Source organism: Mobula hypostoma, chromosome 1 (assembly GCF_963921235.1).
Source record: "Mobula hypostoma chromosome 1, sMobHyp1.1, whole genome shotgun sequence".
NCBI lineage: Eukaryota > Metazoa > Chordata > Chondrichthyes > Myliobatiformes > Myliobatidae > Mobula > Mobula hypostoma.
In genome coordinates this window covers 188,852,912-188,871,433 of record NC_086097.1, presented here as the reverse complement: position 1 = coordinate 188,871,433, position 18,522 = coordinate 188,852,912, and the positions used below count along the sequence as shown (strand labels likewise).

Below are 18,522 nucleotides of genomic sequence, written 5' to 3'. Positions count from 1 at the left end.
CATACATAGACATGATGATGTCCTGAAAAGAGATTCTAGGAGCTAGGTAGAAAGATGAGAAACAGGATGTCCAGGGTAGTAATCTCTGGATTGCTGCCTATGCCACATGCCAGTGATGGTAAGAATAGAATGATTTGGCAAGTGAATACGTAGCTGAGGAACAGGGGTTCAGAATTATAGATCTTCAGGATCTCTTCTGGGAAAGGTACAAAAGGGTTGAGTTACACCTGGACCAGAGGAGTTCCAATATCCTGACAGGCATGTTGGCTAGAGTTGTTGGGGAAAGTTTAAACTAATTTGGCAGGGGAATGGGAACTGGACTGATAGTGCTGATGATGGGGTAGTTTGCTTACAAACAGAGGCAACGTGTACTGAGACTCCGAGCAAGGAGAGACTGATGATAGAGTAACATTGCAGTCAACAGGATGAGTTGCAATGTAAAAGGCAGACAAAATCAAAAAGGGTGCATACAGGACTGAAGGTATTATTTGAATGCGTGAAATATATGGAATAAGGTAGATGAACTTGTAGCACAGTTACAGATTGGCAAGTATGATGTTGCAGGCATCTCTGAATCATGGCTGAAAGAAGGTTATAGCTGGGAGCTTCATGTCCAAGGATACACATTGTATCGAAAGGGCAGGCAGGAAGGCAGAGGGTGCGGTGTTGCTTTTTTGGTATAAAATGAAATCAAATCATTAGAAAGAGGTGACATAGGCTGGGAAGGTGTCGAATAATTGTGAAAAGAGGTAAAGAACTGCAAGGGTAAGAAGGCTCTAATGGAAGTTGTATATAGAACCCCACACGCAGTAAGGATGTGGTCTACAAATCACAATGGGAGATAGAAAATGCATGTAAAAAGGGCAATGTTATATTGTCATGGGAGATTTAAATATGCAGGTAGATTGGGAAAACCAGGTTGGTGCTGAATCCCATGAGGGGAAATTTCTAGAATTCTTGCAAGATGGCTTTTTAGAGCAGCTCATGGTTGAGCTTACTAGGGGATCAGCTACTCTGGGTTGGGTGTTGTGCAATGAACCAGAAATGATTTCAGAGCTTAAGGTAAAAGGACCCTTAGGGGCATGCGATCATAATATGATTGAATTCACCCTGAAATTTGAGAAGGAGAAGCAAAAGTCAGGTGTATCTATATTTCAGTGGAGTAAAGGGAATCACAGAGCCATGAGAGAGGAGTTGGCCTGAAGTAATTGGAAAAGAACACTGGCAGATATGACAGCACAGCAACAATGGTTGGATTTTCTGGAAGCAATTTGGAAAGCACAGGATATATATATCCCAAAGAGGAAGAAGTATTTTAAAGGAAAGATGACACAACTGTGGCTAACAAGAGAAGTTAAAGCTAACATAAAGCCAGAGACAGCATATAATAGAGCAAAAGTTAGTGGGAAGCTAGAAGATTGGGAAGCTTTTAAAAACCAACAGAAGGCAACTAAAAAGCAATTAAGACTGTAACGATGGAATACAAAAGTTAGTTGGCTAATAATATTAAAGAGGATACCAAAAGTTTCTTCAGATACATAAAGTGTAAAAGAGAGGTGAGAGTGGATATTGGACCACTGGAAAACAATGCTGGAGAGGTAGTAATAGGGGATAAGGAAATGGCAAATGAGCTGAATAAGTATTTTGCATCAGCCTTCACTGTGGAAAACAATAGCAGCATGGTGGAAGTTCCAGGGGTTGGGGGCCACGAAGTGTGTGAAGTTACCATTACTGTAATAGGGAGAAGGTTCTTGGGAAACTGAAAGGTCTGAAGGTAGATAAGTCACCTGGTCCAGATGGTGTACACCACAAGGTTCTGAAAGAGGTAGCATAATAATAATCTTTCAAGAATCAATAGATTCTGGTATGGTTCTGGATGACTGGAAATTTGCAAATGTCACTCCACTCTTCAAGAAGGGAGAGAGGCAGAAGAAAGGAAATTATAGGCCAGTTCATCTGACCTCAGTGGTTAGGAAGATGTTGTAATCGATTGTTAAGGATGTGGATTCAGAGTACTTGGAGGCACGTGATAAAATAGGCCGTAGTCAGCATGGTTTCCTCAAGGGAATATCTTGCCAGACAAATCTGTTGGAATTTTTTGAAGAAATATAAGCAGGATAGACAAAGGAGAATCAGTCAATGTTGTGTACTTGGATTTTCAGAAGGCCTTTGACAAAGTGCCACACACCAGCTGTTTAACAAGTTGCGAGCCCATGTATTACAGGAAAGATTATAGCATGGATAAAGCAGTGGCTGATTGGCAAGAGGCGATGACTAAGAATAAAGGGAATCTTATTTGGTTGGCTGCTGGTGACAAGTGGTGTTCCACAGGGGTCCATGTTAGGATCGCTTCTTTTCGCGTTGTATGCCAATGATTTGGATGATAGAATTGTTGCAAAGTTTGCAGACAATATGAAAATGGGTGGATGAGCAGGTAGTTTTGAGGAAGTAGAGAGGCTACCGAAGGACTCAGACAGATTGGGAGAATGGGCACAGAAGTGGCAGATGGAACACAGTACCGGAAAATGTATGGTTATGCACTTTGGTGGAAGAAATGAAAGGGTTGACTAATTTGTAAGTAGAGAGAAAACACAAAAAACTAAGGCATAAGAGAATTTGAGAGTCCTTGTGCAGAATTCCCTAAAGATTAATTTGCAGATGGAGTCTTTGGTAAAGAAGGCAAATGCAATGTTAACATTCATTTCAAGAGCACTAAAATATAAAAGCAAGGATGTAATGTTGAGACGTTATAAAGCACTGGTGAGGCCTCAATTGGAATATTTTGAGCAGTTTTGGACCTCTTATCTTAGAAAGGATGTGCTGAAACTGGAAAGAGTTTGAAGGTGGTTCACAAAAATGATTCCAAATTTGAATGGCTTGTCATATGAAGAGCACTTGATGGCTCTGGGTCTGTATTCACTAGAATTCAGAAGAATGAGGGCTGACTTCATTGAAACCTATTGAATGGTGAAAGGCCTTGATAGAGTGGATGTGGAGAGAATGTGTATGATGGGAGAGTCTAAAACCAGAAGACACATTCTCAGAATAAAGGTGCTTCCTTTAAGAATGGAGAGGGGGAGTTCTTCTACTAGAAAGTGGCAAACATGTGGAATTCTTTGCCACAGGCAGCTTTGGAGACCTAGTCTTTATGTATATTTAAGGCAGATGTTGCTATTTTCTTGATTGGTCAGGGCATGAAGGGATATGGGAGGTGGGGGTGGGGTAGGCTAGAGACTGGGTCTGAGAGGAAAACTCGATCAGCCATGATTCAATAGGCCAAATGTCTTGCTCCTATATTTTATGGTCTGGAAATGTTAAGTGTTACATCATTGTCAAGCAGAATATTTGAAAAATTTCAAGGGGCTTAATGTAGGAAAGTATGTAATGTGTAAATGAAATTACAATAAACAGGGAAGGTGTTATAATCAGTCACTAGAAGAAAGCTGAGGCACTAATTCAGTAGTTTAACAATGCTTTGTGTTATACAGTCATTTTCATAGCAGACCCATTCCAACAGCAGTATACTGTGGTTACTAAAAATACCAAAAGAGCAATGAAGTGAAAATTTGACCAGAGTAAAAAGCAAATTAAGCAAAAAAAGCAAATCTGTGGAATTTGTTGCCACGGGCAGCAGTGGAGTTCAAGTCATTGGGTGTATTTAAGGTAGAGATTGATAGGTATCTGAGTAGCCAGGGCATCAAAGGTTATGGTGAGAAGGAGGAGGAGTGGGACTAAATGGGAGAATGGATCAGCTCATGATAAAATGGCGGAGCAGACTCGATGGGCCGAATGGCCGACTTCTGCTCCTTTGTCTTGTGGCCTTATAGTCTATTAATGCTGTTACTGATAGTGTAAACAAGGTAAAAGTCTTGTAGAATGTAACATGTCAGTCTATATCTCCGCATAGAAAAGGTGTTGATGGTTCAAATTTTTGCTTCCTTCAAAACTGAAAGATAAGGGCTGGAGACATGTTTAAGCTGGGAAAGGGGAAGAGGCTAAGTACATAGTTTAAAGAACAGGCAAACCCAAAGAAACATCATGATTATGATATTTGTGATCTTAGTCAATAATGAACAGAAATACATCTCTCTAATAAAACTTGCAGGAAAATTATTTGTGTTATTGATGGTTGGAATGAATATTAACACTGCTAACTTCCAATTTTTAAAAGGATATTTAAAAGAGCCACAAGGTAATGATGCAGCGCTATTAAACCCTGGTTAGATCACACTTGGAGCATTGTGTTCAGTTCTGGTTACCTCATGTGGAAACCTTGGGGAGGATGCAGAGGAGATTTATCAGGATGCCTCCTGGATTAGACAGCATGTCTTATGAAGATAGATTGAACAAGCTAGTGCTTTTTTCTTTGGAGTAAGGGAGGTGACTTGATAGAGGTATATACAACGGTAAGAGGCATAGATCAAGTGGATATACAGAGACTTTTTTTCCCAGGGCAGAAATGCCAATATGAGGGTGGATCATTTTGTGGTGCTTGGAGGGAAGTATGGGGGGAGGGTGATGTCAGAGGTCCATTTTTTGTACAGAGATTCGTGGGTGCATGGAAGGTTCTGCCTGGGATGGTGGTAGAAACGGATAAATTAGGGCATTTAAGAAACTGTCAGAAAATAACATGGATGATAGAGAAATGGAGGGCAGTGTAGGAGTGAAGGGTTAGGTTGATCTTAGAGTAGGTTAAAAAATTGTCACAACTTGTGGGCTGAATAGCGTGTACTGTGCTGTAATATTTATGATTTATCCTGAACGCTGTCACACAATGTGGTGCAAGCCTTTACCTTGAGCCCAACATCTTAACTTTCGAAGAAGTATGTATAATCCATATATATTTCATTAAAGGTAAAAAAAAATAAAAGTCTGTTTCCTTAAACCACCTTTTACAGGAAGGAAGTTGTATGCAGAGATGCCTGGCTTTATAGCGTAATATAAACAACCCTTGTCTAAGTGCCAGTCGTATAACTTATTACTGCTATCTTACTGGCTGAGTGCTGAACTGGTGTCATCATCCCCACATACGTACATGTCTCACACAGGCAGAAGCAGCCCCAAAGTAAACTTGAAAAAGAACATGCTTGAAAGAATGAATCCTGACAGGATAATAGAGTGTCAGGGCTGAAATGAAAACAGAAACCATGGAAATACTCAGCAGGTCAGGCAGAATTTGCAGACAGAGAAATGGGTCAGTGACCCAGCTGATAAAGGGTTTTGACCAAAAACATGAAATCTCTTTCTGGCTTCACAGATGCTGGCTGTACTACTAAGTATGTCCTGCATTCTTTTCTTTATACACATTTCCCAGTTTTTGATTCTCAGTTGAAATTTCATGGCAATGGCCTTTCATCAGAAATAAAGTTAGCGATGTAACTGCATTAAAAAGACGTACGGAGCCAGGAATCAGAAATTAGGAAGTGGAAAGAGTAAAAGGAAAGACTTACAATAAAGAGGAAGATGGAAATGATGAAATGCCTCATTAGAAGATGATCCAAGGCAGAAGCAGGATGATAACATTTCATGGAATAACACAGAGCATAGATCTAGAGTGGGGTGTGATACCAACTGTATTACCAGAATCAGGAAGCCAGGGAATTGGGACCAGTGATTATGACATCACTCCTAAACTCAGTAATGAGAAGAGAAACAGGTAATTAAAATATGAGGTGCTATTCCTCATGCTTCATTGAAATAATATGCAAGAACAACATAGTCTGAACCAGAAGTGGGCTGGGAACCAGAGATGAAGGCTGGAAGATGAGTGTTGGGTTGTCATTGGTGGTATTCAGCAAAGTAAGGGAGATCACTTTATAGGGATTTCAGCAAGGCATTTGACAAGGTACCCCATTCAAGGCTTATTGAGAAAATAAGGAGGCACGAGATCTAAGGGGACATTGCTTTGTGGATCCAGAAATGGCTTGCCCACAGAAGGCAAAGAGTGGTTGTAGATGGGTCATATTCTGCATGGAGATCAGTCACCAGTGGTGTGCCTCAGGGATTGGTTCTGGGAACCCTACTCTTCATGATTTTTATAAATGACCTGGATGAAGAAGTGGAGGGACGGGTTAGTAAATTTGCTGATGACACAAAGGTTGGAGGTGTTGTGGATAGGCTGGAGGGCTGTCAGAGGTCACAGCAGGACATTGTTAGGATGCAAAAATAGGCTCGGAAGTGGCAGATGGAGTTCAACCCAGATAAATGTGAGGTGACATACATCAAAGGGTGAGGTGGTTCATTTTGGTAGTGTTGCAATGGGGCGTAGGGAGCGGACCCAAGTGCAGGACACAGGAATGGAGACTTGACACAGAGATGGAATTGGACGACTTGGACACAGAGACGGACTTGGACTCAGAGCCAGGACTTGGACTTGACCGGAACACAGAGCCTGGACTTGGACTGGGACATGAAGAGACCGAATACCCAACTTTGAGTGGCGGCAAATGGCCGGACCAACTCAGCTGGAAATGAGATGACTAAACCAAACCACAGACAATATGTATCTTGACATGGAGTAGCTCATGAAGCGGCAAACATCTGGCAATCACTTAGTTGGACACGAGGAGACAGAACTCCCAACTTGAAGTAGCGGCAAATGGCTGGACCTACTCAGCTGGAAACGAGACGACTAAACCAAATAACAACAGATAATACATATCTTGACACGGAGAAGCTCATGAAGATGGCCCCTTATTCTTGGCAGCTCGGAAGACGGTCCTTTATTCTTGGTGGCTCCGAAGACAGTCCCTTATCCTTGGTGGCTTGGAAGACGGTCTCTTATTCTTGGCGGCTCGGAACATGCATTACCGCACCAGCTACGGTGACGAACCAGCAGCGAGTAATCGTAACCCGGAGTTTTATGCTGTCAGTTCGAATGAGGATCAGGTGCCCTAATCAAGGAGCCCAGTGGAAATTAATTGAAATGAGGAGTCAACGGACCGGACCGTGACAGGTAGGTCAAATATGATGACAGAATATAGTGTTAATGGTAAGACTCTTGGCAGTGTGGAGGATCAGAGGGATCTTGGGGTCCGAGTCCATAGGATACTCAAGGCTGCTATGCAGGTTGACTCTGTGGTTAAGAAAGCATATGGTGCATTGGCCTTCATCAATCATGGGATTGAGCTTAGGAGCCGAGAGGTAATGTTGCAGCTATATAGGACCCTGGTTAGACCCCACTTGGAGTACTGTGCTCTGTTCTGGTCACCTCACTATAGGAAAGATGTGGAAACCATAGAAAGGGTGCAGAGGAGATTTACAAGGATGCTGCCTGGATTGAGGAACATGCCTTGTGAGTGAAGTTGGCCTTTTTTCCTTGGAGTGACAGAGGATGAGAGGTGACCTGATAGAGGTGTATAAGATGATGAGAGGCATTGATCGTGTGGATAGTCAGAGGCTTTTTCCCAGGGCTGAAATGGCTAGCACGAGAGGGCACAGTTTTAAGGTGCTTGGAGGTAGGTACAGAGGAGATATCAGGGGTAAGTTTTTTACACAGAGAGTGGTGAGTGCATGGAATGGGCTGCCGGCGACGGTGGTGGAGGCGGATATGATAGGATCTTTTAAGAGACTCCTGGACAGGTATACGGAGCTCAGAAAAATAGAAGGCTATGGTTAACCCTAGCTAACTTCTCAGGTAAGGATATGTTTAGCACAGCTTTGTGGGCCGGAGGACCTGTATTGTGCTGCAGGTTTTCTATGTTTCTACGTTTCTATCACGTCCTGAGCATAAGTACGGATCACTAAGTTAAGAAATGGACATAATTGTCTCACTCTTGCATTCGTGTTAATCATTGTAGGTTTGAGTATCACCCTAAAGACATGAGCACCTAGCCCACGTTTAATCCTGACCTCAGGTACTGAGTGTGTACATTTGCCACGTGACGGCCTGAGTTTCCTCCGTGAGCTCTGGTTTCCTGCCATATCGCAAAGATGTGGCGGTTGCTAGGTTAATTGGCTGTAATGGTAGAGGGCAGTGGTCCCCAACCTTCAGGCCGCGAAGTATGCAGGGGTGCAGCGGTAGCTGAAAAAAGCTGAAATAAACAAGCTAATTAATTAGGTGCCAGGCTCTTTTCTTAAAGATATGCTGGGTGCGTTCTGGCTACTGCTGCACCCCTGCATGCTTTGCGGCCCAGAAGTTGGGGACCACTGGTATAGTGAGTGGTAGATTCTGTGGGAGATTGTTGAGAATGTTGGAAGAATAAAATGGGATTAGTGTTGGAAGAATAAAATGGGATTAGTGTTGGATTATGTAAATAGATTCCTGAGGGTTAGTGAACTTGCTTCCATGCTGCATCACTCTATGAATACAGTCTATTTTATAACTAATCATAAGTGTTGGAATTCCATATTAATTCTGCCACATTGCACTTCAAACAAACATAACCAGCTTAATTCTGACATTTGAGGAGCAGCATTATGGCTTGAGTGGAGGAGTCCTATTTATGCTATTGGCAGAAATGCGCCCAGCATTTTTCTGCCAAGTACATTCATACCTGTTTACAAGAAATGAATCAAGTGTTAATGATACTTCTTTAACAAAGTGGCAATAGTTCTTCTTATCCTATCAGTGAAATCAGGCAGCAAGGTGTGAATTTACAACTTTCTGAGCATTTTTATGTTTGGAGAAAACAGACATATTGAAACATGCATCTGCATAGATGTTTCTCACATGCTCGGTGGTAGATACTGAATACTTGGTGTATTTATGTGTGTGTGTAGGCAGGACTTTATAGGGAAATGTTGAGGAATGGAGAGTGATAACATTGAAGTTCTGACAACTAGAAGGGAGGAGAAGCAGGTGAAGGGAGGAGTTTTAAAGGAGAAAGAAGAACGACAGCTCATTACAAAGATCAGCAAACCAATACTCAGTCAGGTATATGAATGTTAATTGTAGGTATACCACCAGCACATGCACTGAGACTTCACGCAAATAAAAGCAATGGAGAAAGCTATGTTCACTCTGTTAAGGCCTGGTTGATTTTGAGTTTAATGTGAACTTTTGTTGGTCTAAATGAAATAAAGTTTTCAGCTACTTTAGTCTTATTGTTCAGAATCACTTAGATAATACTGAGACATCTCCCATTTTTGTTGATAATGTAAATATAACTGATGCTTTTAATTACTTTGCTTCATCCTAACTACAAATGATAAAAGCAGACAGATGTTCCTGCCAAACCCTTATGAAACAGTTGATTATACCTATTAACAACAACATGTAACCTCATTTCCTTACCAAGAAAGAGATCTCTTCTCTCAATTCTGCTTCCTGGCTTGATGGATGGATGGATAGATAGATACTTCATTAATCCCAAAGGAAATTAGTGTCACAATACAATTACCAGTGAACAGATATACAAATATTAGAAGAGAAGTAAGAAAGAATAAAAAAAGTTACCTCAAATAGTCTAACAGGAGGGGGCCATCACTTCCCCAGCTATAGGTTGACTCATTATAGAGCCTGAAGGCTGAGGGTAAGAATGACCTCATATAAAGCTCTTTGGAGCAGCGCAGTTGTCTTAGTCTATTACTAAAAGTGCTGCTCTGTTCAGCCAAGGTGGCATGCATTGGGTGAGAAACATTGTCCAGAATTGCCAGGATTTTCCATAGGGAGATGCCTACCCTGAAGAAGTTTAAATCTTCCCTTCAACGGGAGTTTAGTGAAACCCTCTCTCACTGCTCCCCTTCTGTAATCTCTGCGGCCCTCCAAATCTTTGACCACGTGCTTACCCAGTCTCACTACCACAGCCATGTATCCTTTCTGGGAACAAGTCTTCACCGCCAGCTTGTACCACAATGTTTCCAGATTCATTTTCAAGCTGCTCGACTTGGACCCTCTGAGGACCCCCAGTGCTCACACTCAATTGACTGTTTCTCTGCTGCTTCTCCCACCACGTTCTATGCACCACACCTTCCACCATGAGGAGGTACTTGGTGTCCCTATCCCACTCAATTCCACAGCTCCAGGATTCTCTCTCTGCCGCCTGTTATAGACCTGTATGCTACTTTATCCTCCACCAGATACACACTTTCAATAGCCAATTCTTTGACTTTCTCATGTCCTGCAAGGATTGGAAGATCACCCGTCTACAGACTACAGAACCTGCAGGCCTGGGCGTCACCAAACCACGATCACTGCTGCTGACCTCAATGGCTCTAATGATCCAGAGCAGATTCTAAAACCTGGAGTCCACCGCCATCAATGTGGATTCCAACAACTTCAGCCACCTCCAAAGTGCCAATTGCGCAACCTCCAACTCCAGCCTTGACCTCCAGCCCGGGTCTTCACACGCTGCCACTGGAACACCCCCATCTACCCCACCACCACTCCACAATCCCATCTCTCTCAGGTCCCACCACCAACTCATGGGTCCTCAGAGACTCCTTCTTCCTCTCCCCCTTCCATTCCTGAACACCACAAGCCTTCCATCCCCTCAGACACTACCAAACCCCTTCCCCCTCCAATCCCAGCTGTCATCCATGCAAGGTCCTTCTATGAGGCAAAACATTCCGTTCTCAGTAAGGGCCTCACCTTTGTCCCCCTGCGCCCACACTCAGTGAGTTCCGCGCCCGTCGTGATGCTGAGCTCTTCTGCCGCTTCAGTCTCCAAGCCTGTTTCTTTAGCAAGGACTCCCCGTCCTGCAACTATGACCCCTTCTCTCATCTTCACCCTCCTCCTCTTCCTGGACACCCCGCACTGGTCTTCTGCCTGCCCTGGACCTTTTCATTTCCAACTGCCGAAGAAGCATCAATCGACTAGACCAGCGGTCCCCAACCACCGGGCCGCGGACCGGTACCGGGCCGCAGAGCATGCGCTACCGGGCCGGGAGGAAACGATATGATTTGGTGATATGAGTCAGCTGCATTTTCCTCATTCCCTGTCAAGCCCACTGTTGAGCCATTACGCACGCAAGGTCATTACCTGCGCATCATCCATGTCAGCGCGGGAAGGAGATCAACTCCTCGAGCTTACAAATGACGGCGGGCTGAAAAGTATGTTTGACATAACATCTCTGCTGGCATTCTGGATCAAAGACAAGGCTCAATATCCTGAGATAGCCACGAAAGCATCGAAAACGTTGCTTCCATTTCCAACATATCTCTGCAATGAATGTAACAAAAACTAAATTGCAGATTATACTGGACATAAGGAACCCCCTTCGAGTATCGTTGTCTCCCATCACCCCTCGATAGGACCGTCTTATTGCAGGAAAACAAGCCCAGGGCTCCCACTGATTCAGCGATATTGGTGCGTTGCAATGATTTTATATGTTCATACGGAGAAAATATGCTGTGTGTGTTTAATATCCAAATGTTACGTAAAATGTTATGATGCTATTGACTTATATAACCATATAACAATTGCAGCACGGAAACAGGCCATCTCTGCCCTTCTAGTCCGTGCTGAATGCTACTCTCACCTAATCCCACCGACCCGCACTCAACACATAACCCTCCATTCCTTTCCTGTCTATATACCTATCCAATTTAACTTTAAATGATAATATCAAACCTGTTTCTGACACTTCTACTGGAAGTTCGTTCAACACTTACTTCAAACTCTCCTGATAATTGACTTATCGCTATATTCATGCGAGGAAAATATGTGCTGTGTGTTTAATATTAAATTCGTTAGATAAACCCTTTTAGAAACAAAATTGAGTGTATTAGCCACTGATCACCGATATTCCGGTCGTGATTAACACCCCCCCCCCCGCCGAACAGAATCGCCAAAAACGATCTGTAGAAAAATAATTGGCAGGTGCACACCATGCACAAGTCACACATGCGCGCTTGTGCCCGTGCAAGGCTTCACGGTCATTGTAGTCTTTCTCTGGGTAAACACAACGTATTTGACTGCTACTCTTGTCCGTTGGCCACCAATCCCCCCCTATGTCGGCCGGTCCGCAAGAATATTGTCAACATGAAACTGGTCCGCAGTGTGAGAAAGGTTGGGGACCCCTGGACTAGACTTCAACACTCCACTCTCCTATTCCAACCAGACTCCTTCCAAATACCCTGCTCTCCACTCTCTCTGCACTAATCCTAACCTCACCATCGAACCCACAGATAAGGGAGGTGATGTAGTACTCTGGCGTACTGACCTCTACCTTGCTAAGGCCCAGTGCCAACTCTCAGACTCCTCTTCTTACTTACCCTTGTAACAAGACCCCACTAAGGAGCACCAGGCCATTGTCCCCCACACCATCACCAACCTTTTTCACTCTAGTGTTCTCCCATCCACCGTCACCAACCTCATTGTTCCCGCACCCTGAAACTCCCATTTCTACCTCCTACCCAAAATCCACAAACCCGCTTGTCCAGGTAGACCCATTGTTTCTTTTTGTTCCTGCCCCACACTGAACTCATATCTGCATATCTCAACTCTGTTTTATCCCCCCGGTTCACTCCCTTCCTACCTACATCTGGATTTTTTCAATGACTTCAGGTTCCCTGGTCGCCATCATCTTATTTTTACTATGGACATCCAGTCACTATAGACCTCCAACCCCACCAGGAAGGCCTCAAAGCTCTCCATTTCTTTCCGGACACCAGACCCAACCTGTTCCCCTCCACCACCGCTCTCACCACCGAGCAGAACTTCTCACTCTAAATAATTTCTCCTTTGGCTCCTCCCACTTTCTTCAAACAAAAGGTGTAGCCATGGGCACTCGCATGGGGCCCCAGCTGTCCCTGCCTGTTCGTTGGCGATCTGTATCAGTCTATGTTCCAAGCCTACACTGGTGACCGTCCCACACTTTTCCTATGCTACATTGATGGCTGCATTGGTGCTGCTTCCTGCACCCGTGCTGAACTCATCAACTACATCTACTTTGCCTCCAACTTCCACCCTGCTCTCAAATTTGCCTTGCCCATTTCCGACACCTCTCTACCCTTTCTTGATCTCTCTGTCTCTATCTCTGGAGACAGCTTATCTAGTGATGTCTATTACAAACCCACAGATTCTCACAGCTACCTGGACTATACCTCCTCCCACCTTGCCACCTGTGAAAACGCCATCCCCTTCTCTCAATTCCTCTGTCTGCACTGCATCTGCTCTCAGGATGAGGCTTTTCATTCCAGATTGAAGGAGATGTCCTCCTTTTCTAAAGAAAGGGGCTTCTCTTCCTCCACCATCAACGCTGCATCTCTTTCATTTCACACACATCTGCTGTCACCCCATTCTCCCACCACCGTACCAAGGATAGGATTCCTCTTGACCTCAACTACCACCCCAGCAGCCTCTGCACCCACCACGCAATTCCCTGCAACTTCCGCCATCTCCAATGAGATCCCACTACAAAGCACATCATTCCCTCCTTCCCACTTTCTGCTTTCCACAAGGATTGCTCCCTATGCGAACCCCTTGTCCTTTCATCACTCACCACTGATCTCCCTCCAGCATTTATCCTTGCAAGTGGAACATATGCTACACCTTCCCCTGCATCTCCTCCTTCGCTACCATTCAGGGCTCCAAACAGTCCTTTCAGGAGAGGGGACACTTCACCTGCGAGTCTGTTGGGGTCATCTACTATGTCCGGTGCTCCCAGTGTGGCCTCCTGTATGTCAGTGAGACCCGACATAGATTGGCAGATCACTTCACTGAGCACCTACGCTCCATCTGCCAGAGAAAGCAGGATCTCCCAGTGGCCACCCATTTTAATTCCACTTCCCATTCCCATTCCAATATGTCCATACATGACGACCTCCACTGTCGTGATGAGGCCACACTTAAGTTGGAGGAACAACACCTTATATTCCGTCTAGGTAGCCTCCAACCTGATGGCATAAACATCAATTTCTCAAATTTCTGGTAATACCCCCCCTTTAACATTCCTCATCCCCTTTTCCCTCCCTCACCTTATCTCCTTGCCTGCCCATCTCCTCCCTCTGGTGTGCCCCCCCTCTTTCTTCCATGGGCTTCTGTCCTCTTCTATCACACTCCCCCTTCTCCAGCTCTATATCTCTTTCACCAATCAACTTCCCAGCTCTTTACTTCATCCCATCCATTTCAGGTTTCTCCTATCACCTTGTGTTTCTCTCTATCCTCTCCACAACCCCCCCCCCCGCCTTAGCTTTTTTTCTCCATTCCTGCCGAGGGGTCTCGGCCCGAAACGTTGACTGTACTTTTTTTCCTTATATGCTCCCGGGCCTACTGAGTTCCTCCAGCATTGTGTCTGTTGCTCGGATTTCCAGCACCTGCAGATTTTCTCTTGTTTTCCATAGGATTCTTTGTTCTACCACTGCATCCAGAGTGTCCAGTTCGACTCCTATAACAAAGCCAGCCTTTCTAATCTGTTTACTGAGCCTGTTGGCATGATCCATGTTAATGCCATTGCCCCAGAACACCACCACATAGAAGATTGTGTTGGTGACAACAGACTGGCAGAACATGTGAAGGAGAGGCCTGCATACTCCAAAGGACTTCAGTCCCTTCAGAAAGTAGAGGCAACTCAGGCCCTTCTTGTACACAGCTTCTGTTTTGGTGCTCCACTCAAGTCTGTCATCAAGATGCACCCACAGGTACTTGTAGGTCCTCGCCATCAATAATAACAGGGAGCTGTGCAGGCTTAGTCTCCCTAAAGTCCATCACCAACTCATTTGTCTTTATGATGTTGAGCTGCAGATGATTCAACTTGCACCATTTGACAAAGTCCTCCACCAGGGCCCTGTATTTATCCTCCCGCTCTCCCTTTATACACCCAACTATTGCTGAGTCATTAGAGAATTTCTGCAGATGACATGACTCAGTGTTGTATCCAAGGTATACAGGATAAACAGGAAAGGAGCCAATACAGTCCCCTGTGGGGCCTCAGTGCTGCTTATAACCATGTCTGACACACAGGTCTGAAGCCATACAGACTGTGGTCTGCCAGTCAGGTAGTCCATTATGCAGGATACAATGGAAGTAATCCAAAATAGTAGCTTTATCTTCCTTCATCTTTGGTGGTATCTCTCCAGTGCTTTGAGGTGACTGCTGGGGGTTGTGCAAATTTCAGAAACACATAAGTGTGGCAGGAATCACTTCTGCCAGGGATAGTGCTAGGACTGGTCTAAATCTTCTTGCAGATTTTCTCCAAAGAGCCAAATGCTGCTGAAGGCAAGAGATAATTTTTGTATTAAATAAGAGATGGCTTCTGCTATAAACAGTGGTCTACATTATTCATGGTCTCAGTGTGGACCGTTACTCTCTGAAATATGGTCCAGCAGGAACAGATTGTTACAGGAGTTTTGTTTTGTAGAAGTGGATTGTAAGATCCATTATCTTAGATGCTTCAGTGAACAAACCTACCGTAACTTGGAACTTACTCTCCAAACGTTATATGCGTTTACCAACCCCACCAGTGACCTTGGTTCAGGAATGGAGGTAACGTAGGTTGAATAGATTGCCACCAGCTTCACTCACCAGATGATGGAAGGAAACAGCTGAAGATGGTTGAGCCCAAGATACTACCCTGAAGAGCTCCAGTACAGATATCTTGAGTGTATTTAGAGGTTCATTGTTTAGATTCAGTTAATTTACAATGGCAATAACTGTTTTATTGTACATGATATCCAACAGAAAATTGCTGTCAGGGGGCTACAAATAAGTTGTTGAGGGCTCACCGCACTGTACCGGTTTAACACACCTGTTCAGGGGACGAAGAATTACAAGGACAAGCTTTTTTTTGTCATGCAACACACATAACATGCTGGAGGAACTCAGCAGGTCAGGCACCATCAATAAAAATGAATGAACAATCGACGTCTTGGGCCAAGACCCTTCATCAGGATTTTTTTTTTCTTATCACTTTTTCTATAAACATGCCTGTAATTCAGCACTATATTCTCCTGCAATCAAAAATAGATTGTCTACAAAAGGGAACTTTTTTTGCCTTGTATCTGTTTTCCTTTTAACATCACATTTTACTGTTCTTACTGAATGTGTTACTGGCTGTTAATTGAATTATCTGTTTAAGCAATCTGTACATATGACCATTTGGCTTGCTGTATTTTTTTGGACTGTTATTTCCTCACAGGCATTTCTTTGTACATTGTTGGGTTAGGACTTTATTGGCAATATTAAACATTTACAACCTTTGATGTCTTAATATATAATCCAAAGAAGATCTTCATATCTTCCTTTTGCTTTTCCATGTTGCCTATTTAATATAAGCGTCACACAACAAAATAATGGGAAGAATGAAAGTAACTCCAATTATCATTTGCAGAGTAATCATAATGTATGAACCTCAACAGAAAATTTTGACAATGAGATCTCCCAAGCATAGAGATCTCAGGTCTTTTGTTTCTCCAGCATGTTTCTCCTGTTCAAATCTCCTACCCATATGGAGAAACATAAATGAGGAATGAGGAATTGGAGTTCTGCTACAGAAGCTGAAAACACTTACACAAATTTTCTTTGTTTTTGTCTGTCTTGAATAATCATGATGGTACTTCATATGCTGATTCAGCAAAAAGCTGTTTTGCTATTGCAACTTTACACCATCAATAGGGTATTAGTTTACTAAGTCTTTATATTAAAATGAAATGGAAAGTTTCCTTTGTGCGCAATGTCTAATGTTTAAAAAAAGTGTTTATGAAGCTGTTGCTGATGAAAATGACTCTGAATTCTTTTCCAATGAGATGTTCTACTTTTTACCTAAATCTGTTGTATTTCAGTTTTTATTTTCTGGCTTATAAACTAACAATAACTTTTAAAAATGCAAATGCTTCTGGGTCAAGCTTATTTTTAATGTTACAGATTATATAAAGTATGATTGTCAAGCAAATTGTTTGCATAGTGTTTGCATAGTCACTGTTGAATTATTGAAAATTGATTTTTGCTCTGAATTGAGACACGATAACATTCAGGTGTCATTTCAGAAATACAGATAGGTTCTTCTATGTGTGAGGTGCCATTTACGTTCCTGTGGATTATAGGGGAACAGTGATCATGTTGCCCTGGAAGTAACCATCATTGGTCTCTCTTGGGATATCTGGGTTTTACCAGATTATCTCTAGATTGCCAGATTAATCAACTTTATACTCCAGTATTTTTGGTCATCTTCTCTGTTTCTGTACCGCACTGACCACAAACTTCCAGTTATACTGAACCCAACCTCTCCTCCACAATCTCATGTCATTATGGTTTTATGTCCTTAATACATCTCTGCAAAATCCAAAATAAAAGGTTACATGAATAGCAATTTGTTAGAGTTTATTTGTTTACTTTTAATTAATTCATTAATATCATGCATCACAATTGTATTTATATTAATTTCTCTTTACATTGTCCTTTGGTTTCAGCCATGGCCGAACGTGTCAAACCTCGCCAAGGACTTTATTGACCGGCTGATCACAATAGACCCTAATGAGAGAATGGCAGCTGCCCAAGCATTGAAACATCCATGGGTTGTGACAATGGCTGCATCATCTTCCATGAAAAACCTCCACCGTTCCATCTCCCAGAACTTGATGAGGAGAGCATCCTCCTGCGGTCAAAGCTCGAAGTCAGCAGAGACCACCAAATCTAGCCGCTCCAGCAAATCACGCCGTTTGCGTGAGAAGGAAATCCGGGAATTCAACCTGTGGTACCAGCAGCACATAGAGCAAGAGTAATTAATTTGTTAGTAAGCTAACTATAATTTTCTCCCAATAAAAAAATCATATTGAAATAAAACTAAATTTTCATTAGTTGCTTTATCACTTAGAATTATTTAAGTGATATTAGAAGGATTATACATATTCTGAAGACTGCAGCTATAATTCTCCACTGAACAATGCTTATATCAAATTAATTAGGCTCATTGGTGTTTAGCATTTGTTTTTATTCATCAATGGAGACTACTATATATATTTATACAATGAGATGTAAAATTCAAACTTTGTTTACGTTTGCTAATACTGATTTTCCTTTAAAAAAATTGCTTAGTCCACTTTAATGCCAGTCTTTTCATGGAAGGAGCTAAGCAGAATGAGCCAGTTACTTCGCCTATGAGAACAGACCGACAACTGAACTATTCTAATGGTTAATCCTAATATTGATAAATATTAGAGTGTTAGATGAAAAATCAGTCTTTACAAAGCTTTTAAATTAGTTCAGGGAAAGACTCAAGAAAATTGATTGAGTTAATCTACTGTATGTAGGACCAAGAAGAAAATTAATGCCTTGAATCTTTTTGTCCCTTTTGGAGCAGCAATTTGCAGTTCTTCTCTGTTAGCCTTCTGGGCTGGTGGGCTGAAAGGAAGCAAATGAAGCCCAGAATTTATGATTGATAATTGAGAATTGTACTATATTGAGTGAATATCCTGGAGCATTTTAAAAGGAGTCGTCTAACTCAAGTTCCTTTAGGAGTCTTGTTGAACAAATTAAAGCTATGTAGGTATGTTTTTGAAATATTTCAAACTAAACTAACAGTCAGTCAAGATCCTTGTGAACTGCACATAGGAAGAAATGTCTAAAGTTATTTACATGAACTGTGGTGCATCTCATAACTAAATCGAGACTGTCGTACCTGCTTCTATGGCCCTTTGAATGAG

General features: G+C 42.8%; 1 protein-coding gene across 4 annotated transcripts in view; it reads left to right on the top strand.

The window, feature by feature from the left end:
* The window catches only part of LOC134342764 (serine/threonine-protein kinase H1-like), a 62,812-nt gene extending 45,057 nt beyond the window's left edge, over positions 1-17,755 (top strand). For all 4 annotated transcript variants that reach the window (XM_063041304.1, XM_063041324.1, XM_063041315.1 and 1 more), the window contains one exon: positions 17,290-17,755. In XM_063041304.1, coding sequence (XP_062897374.1) covers positions 17,290-17,601 — 312 coding nt within the window. In that variant the 3' untranslated portion in view covers positions 17,602-17,755. The remainder of the gene's footprint in view (positions 1-17,289) is intronic.
* The last annotated feature ends 767 nt before the right edge of the window (positions 17,756-18,522 follow it).